At 47.3% G+C, this 27,844-nt stretch overlaps 1 protein-coding gene across 5 annotated transcripts; it reads right to left on the bottom strand.

Moving 5' to 3' along the window:
- Window positions 1–951: 951 nt before the first annotated feature.
- Sp110 (SP110 nuclear body protein) lies at window positions 952–27,464 on the bottom strand. Of its 5 annotated transcripts, none has more exons than XM_070015223.1 (12): window positions 27,319–27,464; window positions 24,272–24,419; window positions 22,219–22,396; window positions 19,493–19,738; window positions 17,459–17,524; window positions 13,964–14,113; window positions 10,482–10,616; window positions 9,433–9,501; window positions 7,795–7,923; window positions 3,861–3,959; window positions 3,321–3,463; window positions 952–2,575 (listed from the first exon to the last, which is right to left on the bottom strand). In XM_070015223.1, exons 2-12 carry the CDS (start codon window positions 24,416–24,418, stop codon window positions 2,516–2,518), a joined length of 1,422 nt encoding a protein of 473 aa, XP_069871324.1. In that variant the 5' UTR covers window position 24,419; window positions 27,319–27,464; the 3' UTR covers window positions 952–2,515. The 5 variants fall into 5 exon arrangements, with proteins under 5 accessions (XP_069871324.1, XP_069871311.1, XP_069871309.1 ...); XM_070015210.1 differs by lacking the exon at window positions 27,319–27,464 and adding an exon at window positions 26,663–26,679 and having other exon boundaries at window positions 13,964–14,110; XM_070015208.1 differs by lacking the exon at window positions 27,319–27,464 and adding an exon at window positions 26,663–26,678.
- Between the last annotated feature and the right edge of the window lie 380 nt (window positions 27,465–27,844).

The raw sequence follows: 27,844 nt of genomic DNA, 5'->3' as shown, positions 1-27,844 counted from the left end.
AGACCCCAGGACTGGGATCTTTCTGAGGTTACCAGTCTGCCTCTTTTTTCTTTTTCCTTCAGTCTTGGGGCTTGAACCCAGGGCCTGGACATTGTTCCTGAGCTTTCCTTCTCAGTATTAGCATTCTTAACACTTTGAGCCACAGGATCACTTCTGATTTTCTGGTGGTTAATTGGAGATGAGTCTCATGGATTTTTCTGCCTGGGTTGGCTTTGAACTACGATCCTCACATTTCAGCCTCTTGAGTAGCTAGGATTGCAGGCACAAGCCACCGGTATCTTTCTTTTGCCTTGGGTTTGACCTCTGTGGCCATCCTCGCCCTCCCTCTAGACACCTGTCCTGGTAGCTCAGACCTTCCCAAGCCAGGACTCCACCAGGCCCTGGAGCGGGCAGTTTCTGGTACACATCTGCGCAAGGAGACGCTCTATGCTCTGGTCCCGTCCCGTAACGGAGGCTGCGGTTCCATCTTTATATTTAGTGCTGACAGACTTGAGATGCTTCTAATCACCCCACATTTGGGCAAGGCAGGTAAGTACATGCAAATCTGTCCTGCCTCAGGGGCTGAGGGAGCTCAAACCAGGGCAGCCCTGATGCCAGCAAGGAAGTTCTACCTTGGCTCCAATCTCATTCAACACCAGAGCCGTTTTCGGATCTCCCGTGTGGAAATGCATCTTCACTGCAGGAGACTGGGTTAAGTGCGCCCCTCCCACTGTGTCATCATGGGGCATTGTAAATCAGGTTATTAAAGAACTTTATTTTATCCTGGTTACAAAAGTTCAGAGTCACTGTAACAGTTCTAACCATATATAAATACAGAAGTGCCTATTCGCCCCAGGTGGTTCTTTCAGGTATTTTTCTAGGCACAGGTCACAGGGTTCACATAAACTGAGCCAGGATCTTTGCATACGCTTGTTCTTTGCAGGGGTGCTGGTCGGGGGGCTTGAGGTAAGGGTCTTGGCACTGTCCTTGAGCTTCTTTTGCTCAAGAATAGCACTTGAGTCACAGGTCTTGTTTTGTTTGTTTGTTTGTTTTGTTTTGGCAGTTTACTGGAGATAATTGTCTTAGGGGCTCTTATTTGAGATTCTCAGATCTCCACCTGGAGTGGCTAGGATTACAGGCATGAGTCACCAGCGCCCTCTTCTTGTAAATCCAGTCACATTAGATGAGGGCCATACTACCATAACCTCATTTAACGTCAATCACTTCCTAAAGTCAGACCTCCAAATAGGATAGCTGGATTAAATTTCTACCCTCCTCTTATTATTATTTTTTTTTTGGGTCCTGTCGTGGGGCCTGAACTCTGGGCCTGGGCGCTGTCCCTCAGCTTTTCAGCTCAAGGCTAGCACTCTACCACTTGAGCCACAGCGCCACTTCTGGCTTTTTTTTTCTTTTTGCTTATGTGGTGCTGAGGAATTGAACCCAGCCAGGGCCTCATGCATGCAAGGCAAGCACTCTACCACTGAGCCACCTTCCCAGCCCCCCTCCTCCTATTATGCAATGGAGATTTACGTTCCAACATCAGTTTTGGTGGGAGACATTGAAGCCATAGCAACATCTATGAATTCAAGTATTTAAAAACGCTCTCTGTAGATATACTGGCTTATTTTATGATATGGGTAGAATTTTAATGTTACACTGAACATCCTCAATTCTACCTCAGTCCTAATCAGCATGGAAAGCCAACAGCTGTAGATCATACCCATAATCCTAGCTACTCAGAAGGTTGAGATCTAAGGAAGGCCTGCATGACTCTTATCTTCAATTAACTACCAAAACCTGGCAGTGGAGATTAGCTCAACTGGTAGAACACCAGCCAAAAGCCTAAGTGACAGAGCCTAGGCACCCCAGTACCCGTACACGCACGGACATGCACACGCACACAGGAAAGCATGGAAAGATGGTTTATACATAAGTAGCACCAGGGGACCATTATATTAAATGTTACATGAAAGTCAGGTGCTGGTGGCTCATCATAGAAAGCCAAGAGCTACTTCTAGCTCCTCAGGAGATTGAGATCTGAAAATCTCAGTTCAAAGCCAGCCTGGATAGGCAAGTCCATGAAACATCTCCAATAAAACTGACACCCCCCCCCCTGAAAAAAAAAGCTGGAAGTAGAGCTCTGGCTCAACTGGTAGAACACTAGACTTGAGGAAAAAAAAAAAAAGCTCAGGGACAACACCCAGGCGTTGAGTTCAAGCCTTAGGGTCAGCACAAAACAACAACAACAATACAACCAACGAAACTCTGAAAGCAGACCAAGGTTAGGCCAGTCTCTGAAGAACAGATGCACCGGGGCCTCTGCCGGAAGTTCCCGTGTAATGGGAGGCTCGTGAGCCGGATCTGCGCATGAGTAACTTGTCCTGATTTTTGTCTCAAGGAGTCCTGTGGCTCCTTGTCCCTAGTAACTGGTGGTAACGGAGGCCAGGGCACGGAGCAGCATGCTGGAGCATGCTGGAGCGGCTGATGAGGTTGCCTTCGGAGCTGGGACACAAGAGCCGGAGAACGTGCTGGGAATTCACCTGCTAGTGACCTTTCGCTTCATATTCACTTTTGAAGGGCAGAACAAAAGTCTTTTCTGAAAGAAGGAGTTGATAGGGGAGGTTATTCTGGAAGCGCCTTATCCCAGCTCCCCCTTCCCAATAAATGTCTATATCTAGATGCCAAGCAGGCTGTCAAGTGGATGCAATGTGAAAGCAAAGCCTAGCTATCCCCCAATTCATTCTTTTGGATTTCGCTTGATGATAAAATAATTTTCTTCCCTTATAACTCAAATCAAGCTTTTCTTTCTCCCATCCTCTCCCTATGATTTTTTTTTTTCATCCATTTCCTCTTTAGCTAAAACCCTTATAACTGGATCCCCGGGATGATGAACTGAGTTATTACTGAGCCCGAATCACAAAGATGAGAGCCCTCTGCAGGTGTCAGGGACGGGAAGCGCATGCCAGAGAGCAGAGAGAGGCGGCCACAGACGCTGCTGTGGGAACACTTCCCACACAAGCGGGGCTGTCACCGGGGGTCTTCTGGGTAGGGGATGTACAAGGCAAACTTCTGCGATCTCTCCAAAGCACCAGGCAAAGTTCTGAACTCTCTCCTGGTCTCAAAACCCTTTTTGCCTGCACTCAGAATTCGCCCCCTGGCTGATCTGCAGGGGAGGGCTTCAGCAGCAGCGCCAATCTGCATTCCGCTCTGAACATGGAGCGGTTTCTAACTCATGCTGTCCAAGCATAATTGGGAATGCCTTCACATTTCTGCCACAGAAATTCTACTTGTCCTTCTGGGGCTTGAACCCATCCTGGATCAGCCCCTGGTTCGTGTAATACCTCCATCAGGTGCCGCAAGGTCTGTCCCCTGCAGCGCACGCTCTTCTTCCAGTCTTTTGACTTTTCTCTCTTTCCTTCAATTACAAATTCGTCGGGTGTGAACCAGGTTCCCTCCTCGTTCTGAATGCACTTCTCTGAAGAACCTGTGAGAGAACACAGGCCGTCCAGGACCCACTTCAACCCTAGGACCTCCCTCCCCCTCCCCCCCCCCCCCCCCCCCGGGCTCCTGACTGTGCCTCCCACTTCCCCAGGCCAAGGGGGACGCCAGTAATGCTAGGCCAGCAGCATGTGTCTTCTGCTCTCTTCAGGCAGTAAGGACATGGTGACAGTATTGTAGGGTCCACAGATAACTTCCTGAGGGGCAGGAGAGGTCCCTTTCCAGGACGTGGAAAGGTTCGGAAATTCTCCATCAGGAGGAATTTTTCTCAGCAGTCTGCCCAGCAGGGTTTCTTTCCTGATCAGTTACACACAGGACACTTTCTCCCCCGCCAGCCCTTCCTCCTTCCTGGGATTAAAGGAGCAGGTGAGCAAGCAACACACCTTGCTGCATCTTCTCCTTATATAAAACTCCCTTGGCATCACCACAGGTCACAGGCAGTGTAGGTGAGAGAAAATCTACAGCATCATCTTCTGGTTTTTCTAAAAGTAGAAGAGATTGGTTGGTTACCCAGCCTTCGTTCACTGTCTCCAGAGGGCTGACTCACAGGAACCGCAATAAAAATTGTAACATAAGCTGTGCACTGGTGGTTCACACCTATAATCCTAGCTACTCAGGAGGCTGAGATCTGAGGATTGCAGTTCAAAGCCAGCCTGGGCAGGAAAGTTCATGAGACTCTTCTCTTCAATAAACCACCAGAAAAATGGAAGTGGCGTTGTAGCTCAAGTGGTAGAGCACTAGCCTTGAGCTGAAGAGCTGAGGGACAGCGCCCAGGCCCAGAGTTCAAGACCTACAACTGACCAAAAAAAAAAAAAAATTCGTAACACACAAAAATAGAAATGAGCCGGGCGCCGGTGGCTCACGCCTGTAATCCTAGCTACTCAGGAGGCTGAGATCTGAGGATCAAGGTTCAAAGCCAGCCTGGGCAGGAAAAGCTGTGAGACTCTTATCTACAATAAACCACCAGAAAACCAGAAGTGGCGCTGTGGCTCAAGTGGTAGAGCATTAGCCTTGAGCTGAAGAGCTGAGGGATAGTGCTCAGGCCCAGAGTTCAAGCCCAATGACTGACCAAAAAAATAAATAAATAAATTGAAATGCATCAGAGTCTCTGGTTAGTACAGGAAGCCTTCCATGTTGACAGTCAGATTAGTGATGAACAGACTAGTCTCCAGTGAATGACCACCATGAGCCCGTCATCAGACACAAGGCTTTGAGAGAATTGAGAGAACACATGGGGCTTTCTGGCCAGTGTGCTTCCATTTTTCTGGTCAGTAGTGGGGCTTGAACTCTGAGCCTGGGTGCTGTCCCTCAACTCTTCAGCTCAAGGCTAGCACTTGAGCCACTGCACCTCAGCTCTGCCTCCTGAGTAGCTAGGATGACAGGCGTGAGCCACCAGTGTCCGGCTTGTGCTTCCATTTTTAAGCTCATGGGCCATCACTAACACTCTCTAGCCTTAGATACCAGCCTGCTCATCTTCTGTGCGTGAACAAGATGACTACCCCAAATATTTCCTTATGTTCAAGTAGCCAGAGAAAAGTTCTCTGTTCATAATCTTATTTCCTAGCCAGGCACCGGTGTAATCTTAGCTACTCAGGAGGCTAAGCTCTGAGGATCATGGCTCAAAGCCAGCCCAGGCAGGAAAGTCTATGACACTCCTCTCCAACTAACCAGAGAAAAAGCCAGAAGTGGAGCTGTGGCTCAAGTGAGCACTAGCCTTGAGTGAAAAAGCTGAGGGACAATGTCCAGGCCCTGAATTCAAGCCCTAATACTGATGTGTGTGTGTGTGTGTGTGTGTGTGTGTGTGTGTGTGTGTGTGTGTGTGTGTGTGTGTGTGTGTGTGTGTGTGTGTGTGTGTGTGTGTGTGTGTGTGTGTGTGTGTGTGTGTGTGTGCGCACACACGAACAAACATAAAAATCTCATTTCTTGGTTCAAAGCAAGACTTGTGTCAGCACTGAGAGATGGTGTCAGTCTTCATTGTTTGCTGTCTCATTTCATTTTGTCATTTGTTTCTTCTTTGAATAAAAGAAAACTCTGGAAAGCTCTAGATTTGCAAATTACTCATGGAGAGATGTTGCAGCTCAGAGCAGGGAATCTCTGGTTCAGGTTTAAGAGAAGCAGATCGAAGGGTGTAAGGGAGATATGAGCAGCCCCCCTCCAGCCTCAGTGTGGTGAATTCACCGTCCAGGTGCTGGGTCTTGGGTGACAGAATGAACTTTCTAGGTCTTTAGTAATGATACAGAAACCATCACACCCACAAGGAGTCACGGGGGACATCCAGTCCAACGCTTTCTCTTACCTTAAGCACTTAATAAAAGACCCAAAGGGAAAACAGGGGTGGATAACAAAACAGCATCAGGAAGTGGAGCTGTGGCTTTAGCCTTGAGCAAAAAAACTCAAGGGATAGTGGCCATGCCTTGAGTTCAAGTCCCAGGATCACACACACAGACACAAAAAGTATAGCATCAATGTGGCATAGCCATTAATTACTTTGAAAAGATATGAAGAGAGGTGGGGCCCCTGGGAAATGAGGGCATGGCACCCCTCAAGAGAATGCCAAAGGGGGCCCAGCCCAGGAGGAGCAGGGGCTGACACCAGGTGAGGCACAGAGTGCGGAGCGGAGAACTTTGTCCCACAGCCTGCCAGCCAGCTCTCTCTGTGGGTCTCCACTGCACTGAATCCCCTGGGTGAGGGGTGGGGAGGCGGGGCCTGGGAGCCAGAGCTGGTGGCTTTGTGATCCTGGCTTATCCAAGTGTGGGGTGGTGTTATCCAATCTGAACTAGAGACTTGTTGCTGCTGGTTCTCACCACTGAGGGGGAGGAGCTGCAGGCACCCTTGGGCCACTGGGAGCCCGGCAGGGGATAAGCACGACCTTGGGGACTTCCCACAGCTCTCCATGTCCACAGAGATGTCTTTCCTAACGCCCGCCCTGTGACACATACAGAGCTGAAGGACACAGAGGTCCCGGATGTGCTTGCACGCAGGTACAGGGGAGTGAGTGTGAGCAGCCCACGTGCGGAGGGGGCCCACTCCCTCCCACCCCTGCTGTAGGGAGGGCACCAGGGGTGGTGGCCAGCAGGCTCCCAAACCCACCCTGTCGCTAAATGCAGCTTGCTGGTTTGTTCCCAGCCATGCCGAGTCTGGCCCACCGGCTCTCCAGCACCAGCCGTGCCATTTCCAAAGGGAAACTACAGGAGTGATTGATTCTGGCCACATTAGTTAAGTGTGAACAAACACTGAGGGCTGTAGGTAAGCAATGGACGAGCAAGGATTTCAAGGAATAAAATGCACTGTGGAGGAAGGGGAGAGAAAAACCTGAGGGAGAGCACAAGTGGCAGAGGGGAAAAAACCTAATAAGCAAGCTCAAGAGTAATTCCCAGAATGCTTACCGCGCACAGGGGGAAGGGCACAAGGCGAAGATTATGGAAGGGGGGGTGCAGCCTGGGGAAGGCCTGGCAGGGGGGTGATGGCTCAGGCACACATCCCAGCTGAATTTGAAGTGCCAAGAGGCCAGAGGAGGAAGGCAGGCAGAGCCGACACTGAGGGACACAGGGGACAACCGTCAGAGCGCGGCAGTTTCCTGAAAGACTAGGAAATGTCCGGATATGTGTGAGGAAGAGACCTGAGCAGGAAGGAAGGGAAAGCACGCCGTGCCATCTGACCCTTATGAAGCAAAAATGGCTTCCCTTGCTAAGGAAAGCTAGCCAGCAAGGACTGATGGAAAGGACTGCTACAAATACTATACCTCAGCGCCACAGAAAGTTATGCCACAAGTCCTGGAAATAAAGGGATGAACAGCCTTACAAGGATTACATAGAATGGGTTTTTGTGGGGGTTTTTTGTTTGTTTTTTGCCAGACTAGAGCTTCACCTGGTGCTCGGCTAGAAAGGAGAATGTACATAAAGCAGTGTTTCCCGCTGCTGGGCATGTCTGGCAATGGATGGAAAGCTTTGGCTTGTCAGGAATGGGGTGCAGACTCTTCAAGTATATAGTGGGCAGAAGCCAGCAAAGCTGGCACCCACCAGCCTCCATGATGAAGAATTACCTGGGCCATCTACTTTATAACCGCTTTCCTGCTTTTTAATCCCTAAATTGGTGGAGAAACAAACTCATACCCCTAGAAGGCATCATCAGTGGGTCATGTGAGGACCAGGTGAACTCCCCCCTGACAACACAGTGCTCCTCCTAACAGCCACTCCCACTGGTGGATCCTGGCTGGGTCACCCGGCTCCTCCTATTGAGTTCACCCATCTACCTGCCCTGCACGGGAGAGGCCCTCCACATCAGCCATCCAAGGGCAGATTGCACCGCCAGTCTTACCCTCTGCTGTGGCCTTCTGCGCACAGTCCATCTTTGCGCGCTCGGCTGAGTCGGAGTTGTCCTTCCTCTGAGTTTCCTGATCCACCACTTGGGCTTTCTCCTGGATTCCACGCCCAGATGAAGCTGCCTCTGGGCCAAGAGTGGCTCGTGAATGTTTAAATCAGGGCCCTGGTGAGTCTCTCCTTCCCCAAACTAGCACCCTCCTTCCTGTTTCCTGTCCTACCCTCCCTGAGCATTCTGTACCTAACCTCTCCATTTATTTCCCTTACTCCAGTATCTTCCTTACTCCAGTAGTTCCTGAGGTTTTTGCTCAAAGCTGGTACTCTACCACTTGAGAAACAGCTCCACTTCTGGCTTTTTGCTGGTTAATTGGAGATAGAGTCTCACAGACTTTTGAGCAGGCTTCAAGCCTCGGTTCTCAGCGTTCAGCTTCTTCAGTAGCTAGCACTACAGGGGTGAGCCACCAGTACCCTGATTTTGTCTGCATGTGCACATGCACACGTGAGACAGTTAAGTTCACATTTGGAAAGGAATATAGTTTCAGTAGACTGAAATTGGATTATATCTCAAGGGTGAGAATGATCCTTTTTACCTTTCTCAAGTGGCTCAGTGGTGGACTCCCAGTCCTCCCTTCCACTTCCCCTTGGGCATCCCACATTAGAATGCAAGCTCCATGAGGGCAGGTGCCTGTATGCTTCACTTCAGGAGACCGAACGTATCTTTAGTGTAAGCATCTTTGGTGAATGACTGGATAACAGGTAGGATGGGTTTTTTTGTTTTTGTCAGTTGTGGCGCTTGAACTCAGGGCTGGGGTACTATCCCTGAGCTTTATCGCTCAAGGCTAGCACTCTACCACTTTGAGTCACAGCGTCACTTCCAGTTTTCTGGTGGTTAATTTGAGACTTTCCTGTCCAGGCTGGCTTCGAACTACAATCCCCACATCTCAGCCTCCTGACTAGCATGAATCACCAAGTGCCTGGCATGTTTGTGTTTTTGTTTTTATTTTTTCAAATGTCATCAGTATGTATCACATTGTTCCCTGGGCACAGGCTACCTAGACTGGCAAGTCACTGCCCAGCTGAGGTCATTTGAGAGGCTTCTGGTTTGGAATCTGCTTGTGGATTTCACTTTCCTTTGTTTATCCCTCCTGGCTTTGTCCTAAGCACGTCATCCAAATCTCAGGATTGTCTGATGGTCCATCAGCTCTAACTTCATGTCTTCCCTATAGTAAGAGAAAAGCTCCTGCATGTAATCCTAGTTACTCAGGAGTCTGAGGATCGAAGTTTAAAACTAGCCTCAGCAAAAAAGCCCATGAAACTCTGATCTCTAATTAACCAGCAAAAACTGGACACGGAGCTATGCCTCAAGTGGTACAGTGCCAGACTTAAGTGAAAAAGCCAAGTGAGAGCAAGGGCCCCAAGTTCAAGTGCCAGTACCATGAGAGAGAGAGGAAGAGAGGGGGAGGAGGAGGGAGAGAGAGCTAGAGTGCAGCCTACCCTTTGGGAGCTGGTTTAGAGGACAGGGCTGGGGCAGTCAGGCTAGGGTGAACTGGGGGTCTGTGTGGCTGAGAGGAAGCCATGCTGGTTGGTTAAGTACAGACACCAACAGAGCAATGACTTCTCTGATTCTCTTTCTTACCTCTTGGAAGCCTTTTTTTCTGTCTTCTTCTTGAAGTTGACCAGATACATTTCTTTTTCTTCTTCTTTTCTGAAAAAAAAAAAGTATTATCTTATGGCTGCAAATACTCACCCACCAGCCAGAGATATCAATACTTTTTGTGTGTTTGTTTTTTCCTTGAGACCAAGTTTCACTATGCAGCCCAGGCTGATCTCAAACTCGCAACTCTCCTGTCTCTGCCTCCCAAGTGCTGGGATTACAGGCTGCTCCACTATACCCAGCTAGCAATGCTAAGGGATTTTTTTTTTCTGCTTTCTATCACTTTTGAGGAGGCAAGAAATCCATGCAAGCTATGTGAAAAAAGGACTCTATTTGGCACGGAAATGAAAAAGTTAAAAATATAATAGAGAGATGCTAAATATCTAGCATTTAAAATATGTTACTCAGGGAGGTGACACTGGTCAAGATGCATTGTTACATGGTACCTCCTTTGTACAACTACTTTAAAAAATAAAATAGGTCATTTTCATTTTAATCAGTGTTTTTAAGACTACAAGAAATGACAAAAAAAAGATTTAAGCCATGGACATTAAAAGGATTTCTCAGCTGAAACTCAAAGCCAGATATAATGCAAGAAGAAGATAAATTTGACTGCTTAAAATATTTAGATGACCTCATCTCAAGAAACACTCGATTCATAGCTGGACATAGTCTCAGCAATAGTGCTAAGACCCCCAGGGGTACAGAGCTTGGTTCTTGAGGAAGTGTGAAAAATATTTTTATATAACTATATATGTGTAAAACATAAAAATTATATATACACACAGAATATATATGTATATGTAACAGAAAAACTCTATGCACAGATATATAAAATAGAGAGTATATATATAACATAGTATACATACATATATATATAATATATATATGAGAGTGTACATATATAACATACTGACATTAAACCATTGTGTGGAGGGTTGTGACTGGGAAATAAAAACTAAAAGTGATCCATAGGGCAGCGATGATTGACAACAAAAGTTTGACCAATACTGATTTCAAGTACAACAGACCTGATTTGGGTTTCTGATGACTGAGCTCTGAGGTCTGCAGTTCCAAGTCTTTACCATGGGTAGTTCTTGGTGGGGTGCTGGGTATCTTCTGGGGTGTCGTCCCTTCATTTATTTCTGAGGTCTCATGGCTGATCTCTGAGAAAAAAAAAACCCAATGGTGCTGGATGCCAGTAGCTCACACCTGTAATGCTAGTTACTCAGGAGGCTGAGATCAGAGGATCTCAACGCCAGCCTGGCAGGAAAGTCTGTGAAACTTTTCTTACTAGTTCATCACTAAAAAGGCCAGAAGTGGAATTGTAGATCAAGTGGAGTTGTGTATCAAGGAGCAGAGCACTAGACTTGAGCAAAAAAGCTCCGTAACACCCAGGCTGAGTTCTTTAAGCCCTGGAACTTGCACGCACACACCTGTGCAAAGGCACACATGCGCGCGCGCACACACACACACACATACCACACACACACACACACACCACACACACACGGACTATTTGTCCTTTCTGATGGGAAGTTCCAGGGGGAATCTCCCCTATAACCTAGAAGAATACACTCCAGAGTAGATGTCTGGAGGCTCCTTACACACACCAGCCAGACTTGCATCTCCTGTTGCTGTACCTGTCTGCCACTGGGGTAGGGGGGAGCTGAGCAAGGCTGGTCAGCAGGGCTCTCAGAGACCGCCACCATCCGCAGGAAGCCATCGGGACTCTGTGAGCTTCTGGGGTAGGCTCTGACACCCTTCCAGGATTTGCTTTTCTATTATTTCAGCCTTTGCAAGAGATTGACCCAGAGAGCACTGCAGGTAAAACTGCTGCTGCATACTCCACAGTGGGGTCTCCAACCTCCAGCAGGAGTCACTGTATCCTTTACTACTACTTGCTCCCCTCAAAAATTCAGGTTCATAGCCGGGCGCCGGTGGCTCACTCAGGAGGCTGAGATCTGAGGATCACAGTTCAAAGCCAGCCCAGTCAGGAAAGTCCCTAAGTCTCTTATCTCCAATAAACCACCAGAAACCCAGACGTGGCTCTGTGGCTCAAGTGGTAGAGTGATCACTTTGAGCTGAATTGCTGAGGGACGGCCGGCGCCCAGGCCCAAAGCCCTGAGTTCAAGCCCCACAACCGACAAAGAAAAAAAAAATTCAGGTTCATGTAAGAGTGTCCTTGACACATCAGCAGTGGACAGAACATTGAAGTGTTTCTTTCTCAAGGAAAATCCTTTTGTAATTGAGTTACAAGCTTACTGTATATTTCAAATGAGAAATGTATCTGATTTTATCAAATTTCACATGATGGCACAATATATTCTATCGTGACTTTATAAAATTCTACTGGCATAGTTTCAGAGTCTATTATAACTAATCATTAAGAAACTACCACTGGGGCTGGGAATGTGGCTTAGTGGTAGAGTGCTTGCCTTGCATGCATGAAGCCCTGGGTTCGATTCCTCAGTACCACATAAACAGAAAAGGCCAGAAGTGGCACTGTGGCTCAAGCTGGCCTTGAGCAAAAGAAGCTCAAGTATAGTGCCCACACCAAGTTCAATCCCCATGGCAAAAAAGAAAGAAAGGAAACTAACACTGTTGCCAGGTGTTAGTGGCTCAATCCTAGGTACTCAGGAGTCTGAGATCTGAGCATTATGGTTTGAAGCTAGCCCAAGCAGACAAAACTGTGACTGTTATTTCTAACTAACCTGCAACGAAGTTGGCACTGGAAGCATGGCTCAAGTGGAAATGCTCCAGCATGAGGGGAAATAGCCAATTGTGAGCAGGAGTTCAAGTCCCAGTTAACACTGGCATACCGAAAAAAAAAAAAAAAACCCACCACTTTTTTGAGTTCTGTTTTTGTGGGACTTGAATTCAGGAACTCTGCACTATCCCTGAGCTTTTTTGCTTAAGGTAAGTGCTCTAACACTGAGCCATAGCTCCACTTCCAGCTTTTTGGTGCTTAACTGGAGATCAGAGACTCACAGATTTTCCTGCCTGGCCTGGCTTTGAACCATAATCCTCAGATTTCACCCTCCTGAGTAGCTAGGATTATAGGCATAAAGCACTGGCATCTGGCTACTTGCTGAGTTTTGATGTAGTGTTAAAGATAAATACTTAGTCATCCCTAAAGACTGTTCAAAACTACTCTACACCCTTTCAATTTCATTTCAGTGTGCGGCTGGATTTTCTTCTTATTCCTCAACCAAAGCTACAGATCACAACTGATTGAGTGCAGAAACAACCGTGAGACTCTTAGCTGTCTTTCATAAAGCTAGACATAACTGAGATTTGCAAAATTATGTAATACTACTTTTTTTTTTTTTTTTTTTTGGTCGGCCGTGGGGCTTGAACTCTGGGCCTGGGCGCTGTCCTTCAGCTCTTCAGCTCAAGGCGAGCACTCTACCACTTGAGCTACAGCGCCACTTCCGGTTTTCTGGTGGTTTATTGGAGATAGGAGTCTCACGGTCTTTCCTGCCGGGGCTGGCTTTGAACCGCGATCCTCAGATCTCAGCCTCCTGAGTAGCTAGGATTACAGGCGTGAGCCACCAGCGCCCGGCTTGTAATACTACTTTTCATCATCTGTTTTTCAGAGAATATATTTTTCACAAAACTTATTTATGTTACCAGATCATTTGTTTATTATGGTTACTTTAAAATAAACAAACATCTAAAGATTATTTACATTTCTAATATGGTAGAAACCAAAATGTTTTGGGGTTTTCAGTAATTTTTGTTGTTGCTGTTGGACCTGGGGCTTGAACTCAGAGCCTAGCTACTATCTTTGAGTTTTTTTTCTCAAGGCTAGCAGTCTACCATTTTGAGCTACAGTTCTTCTGGTTTTCTGGTGGTTAAATGGAAATGAATCTTAAACTTTCTTGCCTGGGATGGCTTCAAACCACAATCCTCAGATCCCAGTCTCCTGTGTAGCTAGGATTACAGGTATAAGCCACTGGCACCAGGCACTTCAGTCATTTAAGACTGTTAAGAAGTCCTGAGACCTAAAATGTTGAGAGTGATGTCCTACATCACAGCTGAGATTAGCTGTCTCTGCAGACATATCTCTTTAACAAAACCTCTCAGATCGTTGCCTTTTGTCTCTCTTGTCAGACTGTATCCTCCTCCTCCTCCATACTTCTCTTTCCTTACTGTTTCTTTATTTCTTTCTTAATTTAATCAGTCATGGGGCTGGAACTCAGGGCCTGGATGCTGTGCCCAAGCTTTTTGGCTCAAGGCTAGTGCTCTACCACTTTGAGCCATAGCTCCACTTCTGGTTTTCTTGTGGTTAATTGGAAATACAGAGTCTCTCAGACTTTCCTGCCCAGCTTGGCTTTGAACTGTGATCCTCAGATCCATATCTTCTGAGTAGCGAAGATGACAGGTGTGAACCACTAGCACCCAGCTCCTTTTTCTATTCTACTATTTACTGTATATCTAGCACCTCCTGTTTCAGAAAAGACCTTTCACTACTGAGCCATCTGAATGGCAGAGTCTACTGTAGCCTTACCTTCTGGGGTGGGTGTCTGGGCACAGTCAGTCTTTGCCTCTTGGACCCTTTCCAGCACATCCAAGTCCTGGGTTAAGTCATCTCTCATTTGGGTGCCCTGGTTTACCGCTTGGAGCTCCTTTTGGGTTCCTTGCTCAGGTGACACTGCTTCTAGACCAAGCAGAAATTTATGAATCCTTCAAATTGGGGTCCCCAGTAAATCTCTCCCTCCTTTCATTAGTAACTTCTCATGTCTAGCCTCTTCCCTCCCAGATCTCTGTACCCCTGTATCTCACTGTGCTCTTACGGTTTCTCTGTAATTACTTTTTCTCCCCCTTGTGTTATGCACATTTCTTTCTCCTCAGAAATGATCATTTCTTCTTCCTTCAGGTACCATCGGTTGAAATTAACCAGATAAATCTGGTTAAACCCAGAGCAAGCTGGGTTTATTTCCTGATTCCTGTTTGTGTGAACCCCTACTCTGTGAGGTGACCACATCAGAGAATACAGCTGCAGTCACGTGGTCTGCATGTGCACAGGGCAGAGAGGAAGGACCTGACAAGCAGGGCATGTGTATGACACAGAAAAGATCCAAAAGTGGGGGAAATGGCAAAGGACTGAAGTGAGAGGCAGACACTGTAGTAAGGCAGATGGAGGGGTGCGGCTAACACTGAAAGGGGTCTGGAATGCAGGCTGCAGAGGTGAGTCTCCATCACTGCAGAATGAAGGCAGCATGACTTCCACGGCCCTGGCCTTGGAAGCTGAGTCCCACAGACCGGCCGGCCACACATGGATGTTTCCCGAGACCTTTTCCAGATATCTAGACACCACTTCCAGTGGAAGTAGACGTGGCTAAACACTGACAGGACCCAGGCCCGGTGGGAAGTTCAAACATGGAAGGTAGGGGGCAGGCTGGGGGGCAACTTGAAGAGCCTACAAGTTGCCTTTAATTGGCAGGGTTTTCTCCATTTAAAAAAAAAAAAAGGCTGGGAAGGTGGCTCAGTGGTGGAGCGCTTGCCTTGCATGCCTGAGGCCCTGGGTTCAATTCCTCAGCACCACATAAGCAAAAAGAAAAAAGCCGGAAGTGGCGCTGTGGCTCAAGTGGTAGAGCGCTAGCCTTGAGCTGAAGAGCTGAGGGACAGTGCCCAGGCCCAGAGTTCAGGCCCCACGACCAGACCAAAAAAAAAAAAAAAGAACAGCTTCAGAGAAGATGACAACTCTTATAAGAATATTACTCTTTTTTTTTTTTTTTTTTTTTTTTGCCAGTCCTAGAGTTTGAACTCTGGGCTTGGGTGCTGTCCCTGAGCTCCTGTTTAACAGCTCAAGGCTAGCTAGCACTCTACTGCTTGAGCCACAGTGCCACTACCAGCTTTTCTGTGATTAATTGGGGATAAGAACCTCACACTTTCCTGCCCGGGCTGGCTTTGAACTGTGATCCTCAGATCTCAGCCTCCTGAGATGCTAGGATTGCAGGCATGAGCCACTGGTGGCCTGGCATTACCCTTCTTTAAAATTAGAAGATATGTGTATTTTCCACTATATTTTTATGTATTTTTTTCTCTCTAAATTGTGCAACATGGTGAAAGATTTTTTGTAGTAATTTTAATAAAGATGATTAAATGTAAAATAATATTTCACTTAAGAAAACTGTTGGAGCCGGGTGCTGGTGGCTCACGCTTGTCATCCTAGCTACTCAGGAGGCTGAGATCTGAGGATCGCGGTTCAAAGTCAGCCCGGGCAGGAGAGACCGTAAGACTCCTATCTCCAATAAACCACCAGAAAACCGGAAGTGGCACTGTAGCTCAAGTGGTAGAGCGCTCACCTTGAGCTGAAGAGCTGAGGGACAGTGCCCAGGCCCAGAGTTCAAGCCCCACGGCCGACAAAAAAAAAAAAAAAAAGAAAACTGTTGGGTTAGGGAGAAAGAAAATGAAGGATTATTGTTAAACCGGTATAGCTTTCTTTCTTTCCTTCTTCCTTCTGTGTGTGCATGTGTGCACGCACGTGAATGCATGTGTGTGCATGTCAGTTCTGGGGCTTAAACTCAGGGTCTAGCTGCTGTCCTTGAGTTGTTTTGCTCAAGGCTAGCACTCTACTACTCTACCACAGCTCCACTTCTGGCTCTTTTTGGTAGTTAATTGGAGATGAGTGTCTCATGGATGTTCCTGCCAGGGCTGGCTTTGAACTGTGATCACTGGAAATCAGCCTCCTGAGTAGCTAGGATTATTACAGCACTGCACCTGGTGAGTTTCCCTTTTTTAAGTTGCAGGTTCACTGCAACTGGTTTCTGTTTCTATCACCACAAAGTGTACTTTGGCTCTCCAGTTTTCCTCTGTGCCAAACCCAGGGCCCTCTTCTCTGCATATGATCTTAATCTCACAGTGTGGTCTACCAAGGGCTACTGCCTGCCTGACAGGCTCGCTCCTCCTGCAGCTCTTCCCTCACATTTCCACCACTCCATCCACCTTGCTCAATTCTTTCACAGGCCTTCCCTTTCTCCTTCCCCCTTCTCTTTCCTTTGTGTGCCAGGACTGTGGCTTGAACTTAGGGCCTAGACACTGTCCCTTTGCTTTTTTGCTCAAGGCTGACACTCTACCACTTGAGCAACAGCTCCACTTCTGACGCTTTGCTAGTTAGATGGAGAGAAGAGTCCTATGGACTTTTCTGCTCAAGCTGGCTTCAAACCAAGATCTTCAGATTTCAGCTTCTGGAATAGCTAGGATTATAGTGGCTGGCTTTCATTGGAATTTCTGAGAATGTGGATGCTCTTTTCTTCTAATGCAGATCTGTACACTCTCACTTTATTCTTGATTCTCCTATCTATACTCTCTGACAAGACTTTTCTGATTGCTTTACTGGGAGACATGAAAATTGCCTATCTTCCAGCACTGCTGGCTTCTTGAGACATAGAAATGCATACCAGACAGGATACATTTGCTTCACTTCTACAAACAATTTTCTTTCTATACCACAAGATGTGAATGTGTAGCCACTTGTCCAGTTAAACTGCCTCCTATTTCCTCAGCAGGCAGAGCGGCTCCCCTAGGGCTCGGCTTCCAGGCTAAACCCCAGAGGACCAGGGAAAGTGGACCTGTTTCTTTCTAGGATCTCACACATGAACAGGAATGAAGTCCCAAACTTGGACCCATCTTTACTACTGTGCAATTTCCAAAAGGTTAGGGAAGAACCAAGATCTTTTCCATGACTTAAGTTTTTCAATTCTCCCTTTGGTAGGGAGGAACAATGGCTGTTCATCTTACACGTATACATAGAAAATCATGGGGGAAAAATCCATCTTTCTCACCTATGAAATGTCATCTGCCATTTGAACAGGAAGATTCTTATCTATCTCCAGTTCATTCTTTACACTGCAGGGGAGTGACGTGACAAGGGGCCATGCCGCTGCTTAGATCACTGCCCATTACATGTAAAGTTCAGGATGGCTCCCCCAAACTGGCCCCACTTCGTTGCCAGCCTCCAACCTCTAGCCTCCAGCCTCCTCTTGTTTCCTCATCTTACCTTTTGGGCGGCTTTTTTTCTGATGTCTCTTTGGAGTTGGCCAGATATTTCTTTTTCTTTTCCTTCCTAAGAGGGGGGAAGAAGGAATAAGCAATCTTTTAGAGGTACAAGCTTAGATCTTCCAATTGTGTATGTCAGAAATAGGCAGCTTCTACATTTGGCCTTCAAACTAGAGGTTATGGGTGACTTTAGATGATGCTGTTACACAAAAGTAATAGGAGAAGAAACTCTAAAGTAGTGAGGGGGGTGGGAAGGGAGAGAAAGGAAGGAAAGAAAGAGGTAGGGAAAAAGGGTAGGCAAATCCTGTTATCAGACCTATCAGCGGAGAATGAGCTGCACACAGTGCCTTGTGTGACAGAGTACGCATTGACAGATGAAGGGCTTATGGGTGCCATGGTAGACTACCCAGAGAGGAGAGAGGCAGATGGAGTCAGGGCTGTGGGAAGAGAGGGTATTCACATCTGACAATAGGGAGGTATTATCACTGCAGAAAGGCAAGACAGCAGTGCCCTCTGCCCAGCTGTGTGGCTTTCTAACAAAGACTACTTTCAGATGCAGGGTATAGAAAACAGACAAGAAACTGTCTGGGTCCTAGAAAGAGACAAAGAGGCAAGGCAGGTAAAGAGGATGGCAATCAGTTACCCAAGATCTTAGTTTCTGAGACTATGGTCTCAAATTCACTATTCTCCTGCCTCAATCTACCAAGTGCACCATCTTGCCTGGCTCCTAGAATCATCATAAAGGAAAGGTGCAAGTGAACAGGGTTTGCAGAGCTGGGCACCATGGCTGCAGTCCCATGGTAAAGGCTTATAACACAATATGACTGGAACTACAGAAAGCAGCATCTTCAGGAGAACAGAACTCCTTTCCTTTCTTGTTTGCAAGTGTGCTAGGTGCTTCCTGGAAGTGCTTGTAATTCTTCCCAGAAAAGGTTGTGTATGTGAGGTCAAACATGGGAAGGGCTAGCTTACTTTTTGGTTTTGGTGGTCTTGGTGATTGAAATTAGGGGTGTGTGTGTGTGTGTGTGTGTGTGTGTGTGTGTGTGTGTGTGTGTGTGTGTGTGTGTGTGTGTGTGTGTGTGTGTGTGTGTGTGTGTGTGTGTGTGTGTGTGTGTGTGTGTGTGTGTGTGTGTGTGTGCGCGCGCGCGCGCGCGCGCGCGCGCCAATCCTGGAGCCTGAACTCAAGGCCTGAGCACTGTCCCTGAGCTTGCCTGAACTCAAGGCCTGAGCACTGTCCCTGAGCTTGCTTGCTTATGTATGCATGTATGTACGTACGTATGTATGTATGTATGTCAGTCCTGGGTCTTGAACTCTGGGCCTGGGCGCTGTCCCTGAGCTCTTCAGCTCAAGTCAAGCGCTCTACCACTTGAGCCACAGCACCACTACTGGCTTTTTCTGCTTATGTGGTGCTGAGGAATTGAACCCAGGGCCTCATGCATGCAAGGCAAGCATTCTACCACTGAACCACCTTCTCAGCCCCCCTGAGCTTATTTTACTTGATGTTGGCGCTCTATTACTTGAACCACAGACCCACTTCTGGCTTTTTTGGTAATTAGAGATAAGAGTCTCACAGACTTTCCTGACTAGGTTGGCTTCAACTTGCGAACCTCAGATCTCAACCTCTTGAGTACCTAGGATAAGAGTGAGCCTCCATTACTTAGTTAAATTAGGTTTTTTTTCACCTGCTACCACTTGAGCTACGACTCCAGTCCAGGAAGGTCCAAATCAATATATGACAGGAACACAGGTTTCTAGGCAACACAGCCCAGGCACGCTTAGGCTGTGTGTGCCTGGGTGTTGGAGTATCTTTCTTTCTTTTTTTGGGTCCGGTCGTGGGGCCTGAACTCTGGGCCTGGATGCTGTCCCTCAGCTCTTCAGCTCAAGGCTAGCGCTCTACCACTTGAGCCACAGCACCACTTCCAGCTTTTTTCTTTTTGCTTATGTGGTGCTGAGGAATCGAACCCAGGGCCTCAGGCGTGCAAGGCAAGCGCTCTACCACTGAGCCACCTTCCCAGCCCTGGAGTATCTTTCTTACCTGGACTGTTTTGTCCTTCCTGGATGAGTCCAGGGAGAGGCAGGGCAGGGTTGGAAGGGCTGGGCCGTTCATGTAGGATCTTGTTGATTTGCTCCGAGGCTGCTTGGAGTTCAGTGACTCCAGGCGTACACAGCAGAGAGCTCAGTGTGGGTGGATGGGGCCCCGGGAGCTGCGGGGTCTGCAGGGAGCTCTCTTCTACTGAGCCACTTGGTGTGGTTCTGCTCCAGTGCTCATAGGATGCAACAACTGGGGTTGGGGAAGGAGAACATATCAGCACCCTCGAGACTCAGGACTGTCCAGGAAGGGGATTTTAGGGGGTCAATGCATGACTTCTAACAGGAAGGGGCACTCAGCCATCCTCCCCTAGTGCACACAGAACCATTACTGTAGCTGTCTATATGTAGCTCCTTTCTGTTTCATTGATTCAATCCGGCATGCAGTGCTATCATAACTGCATTTAGTCTCAGATCAATTACCAATGTTTTAACACATAAAGTTGAGCTTGACTTCTTACCTAGGAATTCTACTTTGATTCTGGTTTCACGGCATTTAGTCAATTATAAAAAATTATGATTTTAACATGTCTTTGTGTGTGTGTGTGTGTGTGTATGCACGTGCCAGTACTAGGGCTTGAACTCAGGGCCTGGGCACTGTTCCTTGAAACCTTTTCTACTCAAGGCGCTGCTCTACTACTTTTGACCACAGCCCCAATGCCGGCTTTTTCTAGCTAAACAGTCGCATGGACTTTTTTGCCTGGGCTGGCTTCAAACAATGATTCTCAGATCACAGCTACACTAAGTAGCTACAATTACAGGGTTGAGCCACCAGCAACCAGTTTAGAGGTTTCTGTTTTAATAAATATACATATCTCCTTGGAGCAAGTAAGATAAACCACAAATTCTTGGCAGAGTAGATTGGGATTGCTGTATTCTAGATTTTGCTCTCTGTGCAGGCTCATCCTCTGTGCCTTCCATTGCTGATAGGTGGTTCCTCTGCATGGTGTCTGCTGGGCTTTGTCGGTTCTTCTCTGTCATTTATAACAAAAGTAAAACTGTCTCAACGGTGAACAGAAAGGGAAATGTATTTAGAATGGGACCTAGAATAAAACCACACAGCCACAGGTCCAGTAAGATGCTGAAGCCCAGCCAGGCCAGCAACACAGCTGCATCAGGGGCTTTTTGATTCTCAGACAAGTTTCACATATCACTGAAGCCCTGCCCTAATTCCATGTGGCCAGGAGAATGGATTCAAGTACTGCTGCATCTTCCCAGAGGGGAACTTTTCCCTTAGCTTTAGGAATCCATTCTTCCTTTATTGAGAAGCCTCGTGATGGCGAAGTGTCAGGGAGCAGAGGAGTTGTCCACAGTGGTGACTCCTCCACTGACAGTGTCCTTCCCTGCTCATTTTGGGGTAAGAGAGCTTTCTTCCAACCTTTCTTAACCTTTATTTATCCAGTTGGACAACTTGGAGGCTCAATGTCACCCAAAAGTCTATGTGTTAAAAGCTAGTTCCACAGGATAGTATCATAGAAAGATGGTAGGAGGTGGTTAGGACGTGTCTCTGAAGGGGACTGTGGGGCCCTGATCTCTCCTTTCTCTACCTTCTGGCCACCTAATGAGCAGGTTTACTTCACTACATACTCCTGTCATGAGGCCTAAAGCAACAACAGACAACTGATCATAGACTGGACTCTACAAAGCTATGAGCCAAAAAGAACTTTTGTCTTTATAAGTGAACCATCGAGGGCATTTTGTTATAGTGATGGAAAGACAATTAACGCACCAGCTTTTCATTCATTCTCATTTACTTCTCCATTCTTTCTCTTAACCTCTTTCAGTGCCTGTCCAAGAGTCCTCCCTTATTCTCAGCTACCTTTCTTCCATCCCAAAGCCTGACAATCTGCCTTCCTACTGTTCTTGTTTAGAATAGTGGCTATGATCTTTGGTCCTGGTATGTGAAGATCCAAATAGGACTCCTGTTCTACTTCTAAATGAGCAAATAACTTGAAGAAAGTTACTTCTGAGCTGTAACTTCCTTGTCTATTAAGTGCAGCTACTGATGACTTCATAGAGTTGTCTTGAAGATCACAAATGAATAGCCAGGTGTTGGTGGCTCATACCTGTAATCCTAGCTATTCAGGAGGCTTAGATCTAAGGACTGAGGTTCAAAGCCAGCCCAGGCAGGAGAGTCCATGAGACTCTTATTTCCAATTAACCACCAGAAAACCAGAAGTGGTGCTGTGGCTCAAGTGTAGAGCTCTAGCCTTGAGCAAAAAAAACTCAGGAAAAGCATCCAGGCCCAAGCCTCCAGGCCCTGAGGTTCAAGCCCCAGGACTGGCTGGCACACTCGCATGCACAGGTGCATGCATGTGCATGCGCACACGTGCACGCACGCACGCACACACACACACACACACACACACTCGAGATTCCTATAAAGTGTTTGGGAAATACATTAACAAAATAGATATTTATTGTCTATTCTTCTCCCTTCTTTCTCACTGCTTCTCCCAGTCAGACCTGGTTTCTGGAATTTCTGTCATCTAATTGCACTCCCTGGAGATTGCCCAGTACATAAACGCTACCTTTGCCCCCTAATTCATGGGGTAGGTAAGACAGATGATGTGCCTTCTGCATCTGGCCCATACCTTCCCAAGCAGAGTGCAAATCCCCAGACTTCTAGCACACCACCTCTCCCACGCAGAAAGCATTCAAGCAGCACATTACCACTTCCGAAGCTCCTGAAAATGACCATGAGATCGGGATATTCACGCAGGTTACTCTGGCTGAACAGTGTCATCAGAAGCGGCAAGTCAAAAGTCTTCTCCAGTTTGGTGAGAACGTTGTGCACCACTCTGGAGATGGGCACCAGATTTCCACAGGCTTCCAGGGATTCCTTTGAAAACTCAACCAAAGGGGTTAATGTGAATGACTAGAGGTCTGAGTGGAGCATTACACATCTGTGGTTTCTGAACCATTAGAAAACCAGTTTACTCTTTGTTTGTCAGGGTCTGACTATGTCATGATAAAGCCCATGCTGGCTGGTTACAGCCTTTTGAGTGCTGGGATTACTGGCATGAATCATTATGTTTGGCTATTTCGGTGTGTGTGTGTGTGTGTGTGTGTGTGTGTGTGTGTGTGTGTGTGTGTGTGTGTGTGTGTGTGTGTGTGTGTGTGTGTGTGTGTGTGTGTGTGTGTGTGTGTGTGTGTGTGTGTGTGTGTGTGTGTGTGTGTGTGTGTGTGTGTGTGTGTGTGTGTGTGTGTGTGTGTGTGTGTGTGTGTGTGTGTGTGTGTGTCCTGGGGCTTGATTTCAGGGCCTGGGTGCTGTCCCTAAGCATTTTTGCTCAATGCTAGTGCTCTAGCACTTGAGCCACACCCCCACTTCCTGCTTTTAGGTGAGTGATTAGAGATAAGATTCTCATGGGCTTTTCTGCCTGGGCTGGTTTTCAACTGTGATCCTCAATCTCAGCTTTCTGAACATTTAGGATTACAGGCCTCAATCTCGGCTTTCTGAATACCTAGGATTACAGGCATGAGCCACTAGTGTCCAGCTCTATTTTGTCTTTTTTTTTTCTTCTCCAGTCCTGGGGCTTGAAGTCAGGGCCTGGGTACTGTCCTTGAGCTTCTTTTGCTCAAGGTGAGCACTCTACCATTTGAGACACAGTGCCACTTTTGGCCTTTTTTGGTAATTTATGAGAGAGAAGAGTCTCATGGACTTTCCTACATGGGGCTTTGAACCTATATCCTCAGATATCCACTTCCTAAACAGCCAGGATTACAAGCACCAGGATTACAAGTCACCAGTATCCATCTCTATTTTATCTCTTTAAGAGGAAAGTTTAACATCAATGTAGAGTCAAGGTATCTAAATTAGAGAGGTCACAGTCCTCACATTAGCCTACATATATTTAGAGGCATGGTTACAGGAGTGAACAATCTATCCTTAAAAGTAAGTCTTGAGACAGGCTCTACGGCTCACATCTCTAGCTACTCAGGAACTGAGATCTGAGGATCACTGTTCAAAGCCAGCCCATGCAGAAAATTCTATGAGACTCTTAGTTCCAATTAACCATCAAAAAGCTACAAGTGGAGCTGAGGCTCGAGTGGTAGAGCACCAGTCATGAGTGAAAAAGCTCAAAGACAGTGTCCAAGCCCTGAGTTCAAGCCTGAGGACCAGCAAAAAAAAATACACACACAAAAAAAGCAAAAAAACAAAACAAAAACAAAAAAACTCCCTGGGATGGCATGTGTATCACCCCAACTGGGTTGAATGGCACCCCACCCCCAATCAGCAGTAAGTCCATTTATAACCAATGAATATGAAGTTATTCACAGAATGGGTCTTTGTAGACGTAATTAAGGATCTCAGATTAAGATGGACCTTAAAAGCAAATGTTCTTTTAAGAAGAGTAAAGTGGACAAGATCCAAAAAAGACATTATAGTATGGGAACAGGCTGAAGTAGAGTGACTGTACGGGGAAGATGAAGGATTACTATGGGCCACTTGTAACCAAAATGGGATCTCCTCAGAACATTAAGAAGGAAGCAAGCTTGACCTTTAGAACTGTGAGAATGAGCCTCACCCTGGCTCATGCTTATTTGCCATGGCAGCCCCCATGGTCATCTCAAACTAATACAACTCCTGTGACATCCTCTCTCCCTTCTGCAATAATGAATGTGCCTGAGCTGGGTCTCCATTATCTAGAAGCATTGGTGGGTCATGATTTGAGTGTACTTGGAGAGAGCTGGGCTACTGTGGGAAGGGGTCCACAAGACTCACTCTGTACACCCTCTCTGTGATGAATTTGTTGTCTCGGAGGGCCTCGAAGAACGGAAAGGGCTTATGTATGGCATAGGCAATCTCCAACTTCTGGTATATGAAGTGCTGAAGCAGAGCCTTCTCCGTGGCCTTGGTTACCCTGAACATCCTACAGAAAGAGGCAGGTTGAGTAAACAGATGCAAGGCTCCAAAGGGGAAACACCTGATGGTAGACATTCTGGTCCCCCTCAGCTGTCCCACAAAGCCACGTGTGTCTGAGACACCTATAGGTACAGGATACAAAGGCCACCCACAACATTCAAGAGGGACCAATCACAGCATGCACAATTCCCAAAGGTGCCCCAGGTACACATGAGCCCAGCTAGCATTCAGTACTTCCCACATACCGGACTTGGCTGTAAGGGTTTCATGATCATCCCAGGATGGTTCTTACTATTGCATCCATTTAGGGGAAGAGCCTCTGACACACAGAGGTGTTGCAATTATCACCCTAGATTGTGCCACTTGTAAGTGGGACAGGTGGGAACTTATCCTGACCTTGTGCAGGCTTACAGGTATCCTATGTGCAACATGGGTTAAACCAAATGGCCTGGGCCACAGCTGAAGCATTCCACTAGCAATACTCAGGGGAAAGGGAGCACCCCAAAATGAGCCAAGCTGGTAATCTTCAGAAACTTGAGTTAACCCCTCAATGAAATTTCCAACAAGCAAGCAAAAAAAAAAAATGAAATTACAATCACAGAGGATGTGGAAAGTGTGATTAACACAGGAGAGCTCACTGACTGATGCTACAAATACATTTCCTATCTCAGAACCATCATGTGCCTACTGCACAACCTTGAGAAATATGGGTCATTTACGGGCCATGAGAAAACTAGTACAGAAACTACGTACTGGTGATATTGGCAAACTGTCATGAAAATGGAAACACCAACAAACTTCAAGTTTCTTTCCTTTCCTTTTTTAATTTTTTATTTTTGGTGCCAGCCCTGGGGCTTGGGCACTGTTCTTGGTTTTTTTTGATTAAGGCTTCTATGGCTTGAGCCACAGCTCCACCTATGTTTTCTCTCTTTCTCTCCATGATTAATTGGAGATGAATCTCACAGACTTTCCTGCCTAGACTAGGTTTGGGCCACAATCCTCAGATCTCAACCTTCTTAGTTGTTAGGATTACAGGTGTGCCACAAATGCCAGGCTTTTTCCCCCCCATGGCTGGGGATATGACTCAAGGCCTGTGCATGTTTGGCCTTTGACCATTGACCTACATCCTCAGTCCCACTTTTGAGATTTTTTTTAAAGAAACAAAAACAAGGATCGCCTATTCTCAATTTGGTTTGATGTTAAAAATGGCACTCATAGCCCAGCGCCAGTGGCTCATGCCTGTAATCCTAGCTTCTCAGGAGGCTGAGATCTGAGGATCACAGTTCAAAGCCAGCCGGGGCAGGAAAGTCCATGAGAATCTTATCTCCAATAAACCACTAGAAAAACTAGAAGTGGTGCTGTGGCTCAACCGGTAGAGCGCTAGCCTTGAGCTGAAGAGCTGAGGGATAGTGCCCAAGCCCAGAGTTCAAGCCCCATGACTGACCAAAAAAATAAAAACAACAACAAAAAAACCCCTGCACTTATCTGCAATGAGGGTTTTTTTTTTTTTTTCAGGGATTTAACCTTGGTGGCAGATTAAACCTCTGTTTCTTTCTCCTCATTCCCTCAATCGTTTTAAATGTGTCTGGGTAAAAATAAAGTAAAAAGAATAACCCACAAGGTACTGGGCAAGCCAACAAAATGGCCTTGTCAGTCTACAATCAAGAAGGAATCCTTGGAAACAAAAAACAGGGAGAGAAGGGGAGAGAAATGTATTATTTACAATAGACCTGGGGGAAGTCTTCAAAGATCAGCCAAAAGTAAAAGCCAAAAGAACCCAGGCTAGGAGGATGCAGGGCCTTGAGGCTGCATTTAGGATGGTTTGTAATACAATGGACTTCAGATGGACCATCACCAGCTTCCCCCTCCTTCCACTGTCATTCCTAAAAGATGATGAGGGACCCGGATGAACTCATAGACCCGCCCAAGGTATGCAAGTGGCAAAGCAGTGTCTGACTCTAATGTCCTCTCTTACTCTGCCAGACTTTGCACCTCCTAGATGATCCTACTCCTGTCTGTACAATGCTAAGGAATCCTTCAAATGACTGAGTAAAAGGAGAACATCTAAAAGGAAAAACATTTTAAAATGCAAGGGCTGGGGGTATGCCTCAAATCTCAGTACCAACATCCACAGAAAAGCAGCAGACATGACCAATCAACACAAGATTGAGTGACACGTACAATGTATATATGAAAAACGCATACATACACCCGCTATGCCAACGAAGACCATTTGACAACACACTGTACCTATCGCCCTGGTCAAGATGGAAGAACAACATTCCCAGACACGTGGATAGGATGTAAACCGGTTCAAATCCTCTGGAGGTTAACTTAATAATTAGTGTGCAAGTTTCCTAAAGTATGAGTTCCTCTAGGAATTCACCGATTTATGATTTATATGTTGGCAGCAGTAGCGTTTAAATTCAGGGCCTTGCGTTTGCTGGGCAGGTGCTCTACGGCTTGAGCCACAACTCCAGGCAGAGTTCTAGGAAATATTTTTCAAGGAAGTGACGACCAATTTGCTTTAAATAAACAAATGTACGTATATGTATGCATATGTGTGTATAGATGTCTGTATAATATGCAGAGCGCGTTCGTGACACATTAGAGGAAATTAAATGAAACCCGTCCTTCCTCTTTCTTCTCTGGGGTCTCCACAAGTCGTTTGTCCAGTGGATGGAAGCCAGAATGCGGGGTCGGGGGTCACCGCAGCATGGGGGCGGGGGGGGGGAGCTGGGATCGTCGGCCGCGGGCTGCCCGGTCTCTCTAACCGTCTCCCACGAAGTCCCGACCGACCCCTCGGCCTTTCTGGAAAAGTCCGGGAGTGCAGGTCCCGACCTCGGCCAAGCGCTGCCAGGGGACCGGCGCTCGAAGCCCCGCCGCGGGGTGCGGACTGGACTCACCTGGACGCCGCGGCGGCTCCCGCTGCGGCCGCTTCCCAGGTGGCAGGGCCCGGGGCCGGGGCGGCGGGGAGCGCCGGGATCCGCCTGCGGGACGGAGGGCCGAGGGCGGAGGGCGGAAGGGCGGCGGCGAGCCGGGCTCTGACTCAGCCGCCGCCGCGAGCGTCGCGCTGCCAGGAGAGAAAGTGAAAGCGGGGGGCGGGGCCGGGGCTCTGCGCAGCCTCGGCGGCGCCGGAGGGGCGGGGCGTGGGCGGGGCGTGGGGAGGGAAATGGTGGCCGGGAGTGGGAATGGAGGCGGGGGAGGGGCATGGAAATGAGGGGAGGGGAGGAGGTAGGGGGAGGGGAGAGGGGTGGGGGGGAGGGGAGGGGTGTAAGAGAGCAAGTAGCCCAGCCCTGGCCAAGGACTCCTGAGGACTTGATCCCCACCCCCAACGATTTTGGGGAGAGTGATGAGGCGAGGATCGCGGAATGCATTTCCTAGAAACCATCTTTTTTGTTTCCACGTTGTCTTGGCAGCGTGGGTTTTGAA

This window comes from Dipodomys merriami, unplaced genomic scaffold (assembly GCF_024711535.1).
Source record: "Dipodomys merriami isolate MVZ:Mamm:240054 unplaced genomic scaffold, mDipMer1.0.p SCAF_1, whole genome shotgun sequence".
Classification (NCBI taxonomy): Eukaryota; Metazoa; Chordata; class Mammalia; order Rodentia; family Heteromyidae; genus Dipodomys; species Dipodomys merriami.
This window is presented reverse-complemented; position numbering and strand designations above follow the sequence as displayed.

Coding starts and splice junctions, on each gene's coding strand:
- Sp110 (XM_070015223.1), bottom strand. CDS start 24,418: ATGTTCAGGGTAACCAAGGCCACGGAGAAGGCTCTGCTTCAGCACTTC. Junction 10,617..13,963: donor CCAGACACCCACCCCAGAAG/GTAAGGCTACAG, acceptor TTTTTTTCTCAG/AGATCAGCCATGAGACCTCA. Junction 7,924..9,432: donor GAAAAAAAGGCTTCCAAGAG/GTAAGAAAGAGA, acceptor CTCTTGGCCCAG/AGGCAGCTTCATCTGGGCGT.